Source organism: Dama dama, chromosome X (genome assembly GCF_033118175.1).
Source record: "Dama dama isolate Ldn47 chromosome X, ASM3311817v1, whole genome shotgun sequence".
NCBI lineage: Eukaryota > Metazoa > Chordata > Mammalia > Artiodactyla > Cervidae > Dama > Dama dama.
The window spans coordinates 118,934,088-118,940,904 of NC_083714.1; the positions used below are offsets into that span (position 1 = coordinate 118,934,088).

Genomic DNA, 6,817 nt, shown 5'->3' on the forward strand with positions numbered 1-6,817 from the left:
ATTTCTATTGAAATTCAATGCACTGCTATGGTGTGTAACTCATTTTTATTGTCAGATAGGATAACACTGTTTGACTTTTTATTATTTCCTTTTATTATGAAACAGAAATTGGGGAAAGCCCAATAATTTCTTCAGGAACAAGTAATTCAGTTCCAATTGTTACATATAGATTCAGATAGTTATACTTCAACATAAATAACTCTAAAAGTGGACATAAGGCAGCTGACTGGTTTTTTTTTTTTTTTTTATCATTATAACACTTTATATATCCGAGAATTCAGATCTCACATATAATTATCTGCCTCAGGTGGATCCACAACTGGCCCACGACAAATAGGGCAGCTTGAATGTTCTTCCAGCCATCGATCGATGCAGGCACAATGGTATTCATGGGAACATGGAAGGATGCGTAGCATGTTGCCTGCAGTGTATTCTGTGATGCAAATGGTACACACTTCATGTGAATCATTCTCTGCAAAATATCTTAAAGGCAAGTTGTCAATCTGTGTTGTCGTAAGGCCTGTAGTTTGGTGTGGGTCTGCTTCATTTAATAAGAGAAAGTCATCCAGGCTAATGGAGGACCCAGAGTCACTGTCATCAAGTATTATTGGGGTCATTCGTCCACGTTCTTGCCCAGTCTCTGATAAGCCTGTTGATAAGATTCTTTCTTCATTCTCTACCAAGATCAGAGAGCTAGTTTCTGAATCTTCATCATTTGAGCTAGAAATTAAGATAGGACTGGATGCAGAACTAGAAATTGAATAGGGGCTTGAGTCTGAGATCACTATTAAACTTAAATCAGGATTATATCTAGCATTTGAAGCAGAACCAGGTCGACTCTCACTACCACTGGGTCCATGTCTTTCATTTGGTGATTCTGCCCTTTCTATGTTTTCACTTGGAGGTGAGACACTATGCTCTAAATTACTGTCACTGTCCATAAGATTACTTGAGTAACTAAATCCTATCATTGTCTGCCATGATATACTCGGAAATGAAACAGTTGTTATATTTAAAATTCTATGAACGGGATTTCTGATGGTATTGACAGAAGCACTCTCATTGCCCTCATCAGAATATGAAAGCATAGGCTGAAGTACTTCTTCCTCACTTTCTGAAGTGGTAGTGATGTTCAGTGAGTCAGATGTTAACTGAGTTCTACTAATTCTGCTGTCTATCAGAGAACATGCTGGACAATGAACTCGTTCTACTTCAAGATTGAAGGGTGTGGTTAGATTTGTTTCCATCACTTCCCAAGATTCACTACTGCATGTTGTATCTGAATCACATTCTTCATGAGCAGCATTCCTAGTTTTAGAAGTTTCAGTAAGATCCCTATTTTGCAACTCATGTCCAGGCATTTGCTGTCTCAATGTTTCTTCATGCCCAGTTCTAGAAAATGTCTCATTCTCACATATGAGAGGTTCTTTAAAAGTCTGAGATGGTATATCTTCATTAATACTTGGAAAAAATTCCCACCGTGAATGTGGAGGTGACCAACTGTCAGTCCTTGCTCTGGTTCTCCGATAGACTGGGCTCCTACTTCTTAGTCTTCTCTGACTTCTAGTCAGTGGGACTTCCATTAATGTTTCCATTGTATCTTGTTCTGATGCAGATGGTGTTGTAAATAGTGGCTCAGACTGTGGATTTTCCACTTGTCTTTGGCTGTCTTCCGTATCTTCTCTCCTGGGAAGTTTTGCAGATGCTACACATTCATCCTCTGGATTTGAGTTTTCATCATCAGGGTCAAGATTTCTTTCTAAGCCAAATCTGAGCTCATCACTATTAGCGCTACTTTGGCTGTCTTCTCCCCAAGACAGACATTCTTTTTGCTCACTTGTCACATTTTCAGTTTGTCCGGAAGTAGTAAGGCAGTCTAGTACAGAGTCATCACTGGATGTATCATCTGAAGCATGTCTCTCTGTTAATTAAAAAAGGGGGGGGGGAGGGGCCATAAAAGAACTACCAAAATTGGAACCATCATAAAGTAGCACTCTGAAACTTGGCTTAAAAAGCAAACAAAAATGAGAACTTAAACACTCAGATGTTTTCAACTGATTTCATATTTACAGAGTTGATACTTTAAAAGCTATATTATCTAGATTTATAAGTAAAGGCAGGGAAGTTTCAATTTCATCTGAAAAAGAGTACACTAATCCTAGATAAATTCAGAGGGTATCTGAAGGAAGTCTGTTTTTCAATATTTCGTCATATACACAGCCCTGTATACCACTGTGGGAGGCATGTCAAGAGACATTTTTTTTTCAGTCCACTGTCAAAACACCAAAGCAATTCTACAAGGTAAACACCAGTTAACATACAGTGCTGGTATTTTACTTCAATTGATATTATTGTCTAATTCTCATTAGTCTCCAACATCACTACTCCTAGGCTCTTATATGCTTTTGATAATGTCTAAGTTGTTTTACAATATAAGATTATTGCCCAAATATAAACAAAGGTTATAGGTTTAAAAGTATATGAATTTTGAATACTTCTTAATATTACCAAGGTTTTTAATTGGCATTAAGCTGAAAGTCAGATGAAATGAATAGACTGAACCTAGCATGGCACATATAAGACCATATTCAAGAACCAAAGTGATAGTATCCTCTTCATTAGATAGTAAAATCCTCTACTTCACACTGGGAGAGAAGGCACCAGATCTGAGGTTCCAGCAGGGTTTCTCAGCCTTAAAACTATTTACATTTTGGCACTGGGCAATTCTTTTCAATTTTGGGGAGCTACCCTGTGCGTTGTGTCATATTTGGCAGCATCCCTGGCCTCTGCCCACTAGATCTAGTAACACCCATGCCTCCCTCTGTGACAACCAAAAATATCTCCAGCTATTGTCAAATGTCCCTAGAGTGGGGGAGAGCAAAACTGTCCCCAGTTGAGAACTATTTGGTTAGAATATAAAATATTTCTTTTTGCTATTTTTTTTACACATCTATATAGATAGAGAGGGCTTCCCTCATAACTCAGTTGGTAAATAATCTGCCTGCAATGCAGGAGACCCCAGTTGGATTCCTGGGTCGGGAAGATCTGCTGGAGAAGAGATAGTCTACCCACTTCAGTATTCTTGGGCTTCCCTTGTGGCTCAACTGATAAAGAATCCACCTGGAAAACGGGAGACCTGGGTTCCATCCCTGGGTTGGGAAGATCCCCTCCATCCCAGTATTTTGACTTGGATATTTCCATGGACTCTATAGTCCATGGGGTTTCAAAGAGTCTGACAGGACGGAGTGACTTTCACTTTCATAGATAGAGAAAATAATTCGGGACATAGGAGGAACGTTCCATTGAGGTACAAAACCAAAAACCAAACAAAAACCAATAGTCTACCTCACACTGTTTCCCAGTTAAAACAACCCAAATGTGAATCAGGAAAAAAAGAACCTACCCTGGCGTTCTCACCACAAACCAAGTCAATGTCAGTTCTTTTTTATGAGAAGTTCCTTACCTAATAACTTATGCCACTTCTTTATAATTTACTATTTACTATTATGAAGTGATTATCTAATACTATGAAGTTCCTTTTTCATCCCATCCTGTTCCCTCCAAAGAGAAATATACCTGGATTTTCATCTGAGTTTTGTCGTAGGTTTTCTTTCATTAATTGCAGTCTCTGCAACAACTCTTCTTCTGTACTTTCACCTAGGGGGCCGAGCAAATTGTTGTCCCTCATAAGTATGTAATCTTCTTCACTCAGATCACTTACGAATCTGAAGTAATCATCTTCTCGAGCTTTTCGGTCTATCTGATCTCTGCGTCGGACCGAAACTCTGTCTTCTTCATCGTCGGAATCTGAGCTTTCCATCTCGATGAACAAGTGTAAAATTATGTGAATTTCATGACATAGTGCTGAAACGCTAAAACCTTAAGTCAAATTGTATTTAGTTCATGCTTCCACCCGGGAGTGACCGGAACACACTCGGTCAGACCGTCAGCCTAAGTTCCCCGCAGCTCCACTACTCCGCTATGGCACCTCAGCTCTGTACTCTCTGGTGAGGCAACAGTTGACATCCGCCTCTACATCCTAACTTGCTTAGGCGTTGCTTAGGCAACCATTGTCTTCCGTAAGGAACTGAGTAGGGGCTGGATTCAGGTTGGGTTTCATTTCATTCAAAAGCAGCCAGTATTTCTGAGGGTTTATAATGTACCAAGCACCATCCTTAAACTCTTCCCCTTCCCCCCTAGCTCTGCCCCGCCGCAGCCTGTTCTCAGGCTTTCAGAAGGCATTTTCATTCGCTACATTTTACATGACACCGGCTTCAAAATGCCACGCCAAGTCAGTCTCCTTAAATGCAGCATTCCTCCTTTCCAGGTGCCGCGGGACCGCTGCCTTTTCTCCTCATGAATTGCTCAGACCGTAGACTCTCACTAAGAAAGTAGTTCAGAGTTTTTGATAATTCACCAGGGTCTTAGTTGACTCTCTTCAATGTGTCCTCTCCCTTTTAGCTCTTAATGGCTTCATCTTGATTATAAGACCCCTCAATCCTGTTTCAAAAGATCAAAAAACACCAAAATTTGGGCAGGCTTTTCTGCTCATCCAGGGAATTTCATCTCCACAAAAGCATTCGATTTCATTTTTGTCCTTGTGTCTCTTGCAAACAAAACTAGTCAGACTATCACAGGAACTTTAAAAAATGGATACGTAATATTTATTTTGCCTATGGTAATGAGTACCAACTTTGCTGATTTTGTCCCATGTGTCTTAGTGCAACCCGGATGTCTTTATTTACTGGTGAAAATAAACGAATGCTTATTTGTTATGCTACCTGAAGGAGACCTCTAAGAATTTCTGGACTCGTTAATACTGCAAGCCCCACTTAACACTTGTTTGAGAGTTTTTCATTCAAATTATTCATGTAAAGACAAGATTTGGCTACTGAATTTGAGATTATTTAATTTGTCTTATTTAATAATTAATCCATCCAACATAAACTGGGTCAGTTATTGTCCTAGCTCTACAGATATGTCAGTTGTTGGAGCAGTTTGTATTGCCAAGTGATACAGACCAGGGGAGGCAAACACCATCTCAGCTCAGTTCAGCCGCTCAGTCATGTCCAACTCTTTGCGACCCCATGAATCACAGCACACCAGGCCTCCCTGTCCATCACCAACTCCTGGAGTCTACTCAAACTCATGCCTATCGAGTCAGTGATGCCATCCAGCCATCTCATCCTCTGTCATCCCCTTCTCCTCCTGCCCCCAATCCCTCCCAGCATCAGGGTCTTTTCCAATGCGTCAATTCTTCGCATGAGGTAGCCAAAGTACTGGTTTTAGCTTCAGCATCAGTCCTTCCAATGAACACCCAGGACTGATCTCCTTTAAGATGGACTGGTTGGATCTCCTTGCAGTCCAAGGGACTCTCAAGAGTCTTCTCCAATACCACAGTTCAAAAGCATCAATTTTTCGGTGCTCAGCTTTCTTCACAGTCCAACTCTCACATCCATACATGACCACTGGAGAAACCTTAGCTTTGACCAGACGGACCTTTCCTGGCAAAGTAATGTCTCTGCTTTTTTCTTTTTCTTTTTTTTCCATTTATTTTATTTTTTTTTAATTTATTTTTATTTATTTATTTTTTTTATTAGTTGGAGGCTAATTAGTTCACAACATTTCAGTGGGTTTTGTCATACATTGATATGAATCAGCCATAGAGTTACACACATTCCCCATTCCGATCCCCCCTGCCACCTCCCTCTCCACCCGATTCCTCTGGGTCTTCCCAGTGCACCAGGCCCGAGCACTTGTCTCAAGCATCCCACCTGGGCTGGTGATCTGTTTCACCATAGATAATATACATGCTGTTCTTTCGAAACATCCCACCTTTGCCTTCTCCCACAGAGTTCAAAAGTCTGTTCTGTAATTCTGTGTCTCTTTTTCTGTTTTGCATATAGGGTTATCGTTACCATCTTTCTAAATTCCATATATATGTGTTAGAATGCTGTAATGTTCTTTATCTTTCTGGCTTACTTCACTCTGTATAATGGTCTCCAGTTTCATCCATCTCATTAGAACTGATTCAAATGAATTCTTTTTAATGGCTGAGTAATATTCCATGGTGTATATATACCAGAGCTTCCTTATCCATTCATCTGCTGATGGGCGTCTAGGTTGCTTCCATGTCCTGGCTATTATAAACAGTGCTGTGATGAACATTGAGGTGCTCGTGTCTCTTTCAGATCTGGTTTCTGTGGTGTGTATGCCCAGAAGTGGGATTGCTGGGTCATATGGCAATTCTATTTCCAGCTTTTTGATGAATCTCCACACTGCTCTCCATAGTGGCTGTACTAGGTTACATTCCCACCAACAGTGTAAGAGGGTTCCCTTTTCTCCCTTTCTCTCCCTCTCCAGCATTTATTGCTTGTAGATTTTTGGATAGCAGCCATCCTGACTGGCGAGTAATGGTACCTCATTGTGGTTTTGATTTGCATTTCTCAGATAATGAGTGATGTTGAGCATCTTTTCATGTGTTTGTTAGCCATCTGTATGTCTTCTTTGGGGAAATGTCTGTTTAGTTCTTTGGCCCATTTTTTGATTGGGTCATTTATTTGTCTGGAATTATGCTGCAGGTGTTGCTTGTATATTTTTGACATTAATCCTTTGTCTGTTGCTTCATTTGCTATTATTTTCTCCCAATCTGAGGGCTGTCTTTTCACCTTGCTTATAGTTTCCTTTGTTGTGCAAAAACTTTTAAGTTTTATTAGGTCCCATTTAGTTTTGCTTGTATTTCCAGTATTCTGGTAGGTGGGTCATAGAGGATCCTGCTGTGATGTATGTCGGAGAGTGTTTTGCCTATGTTCTCCTC

General features: G+C 40.3%; 1 protein-coding gene across 1 annotated transcript; it reads right to left on the reverse strand.

Annotated features, from left to right (window-relative positions):
• Positions 1 to 284: 284 nt before the first annotated feature.
• Positions 285 to 3,820, reverse strand: LOC133052500 (E3 ubiquitin-protein ligase RLIM-like). Its single transcript, XM_061137440.1, has 2 exons — positions 3,577 to 3,820; positions 285 to 1,921 (listed from the first exon to the last, which is right to left on the reverse strand). The coding sequence occupies exons 1-2, from the start codon at positions 3,818 to 3,820 to the stop codon at positions 285 to 287; spliced, it is 1,881 nt and encodes a 626-aa protein (XP_060993423.1).
• Between the last annotated feature and the right edge of the window lie 2,997 nt (positions 3,821 to 6,817).

Bases quoted from the DNA above. Each gene is read 5' to 3' on its own strand.
- LOC133052500 (XM_061137440.1), bottom strand. From the start codon at position 3,820: ATGGAAAGCTCAGATTCCGACGATGAAGAAGACAGAGTTTCGGTCCGA. The intron at 1,922-3,576 runs GTATATTTCTCT...TTTAATTAACAG, and splicing joins AAACTCAGATGAAAATCCAG to AGAGACATGCTTCAGATGAT.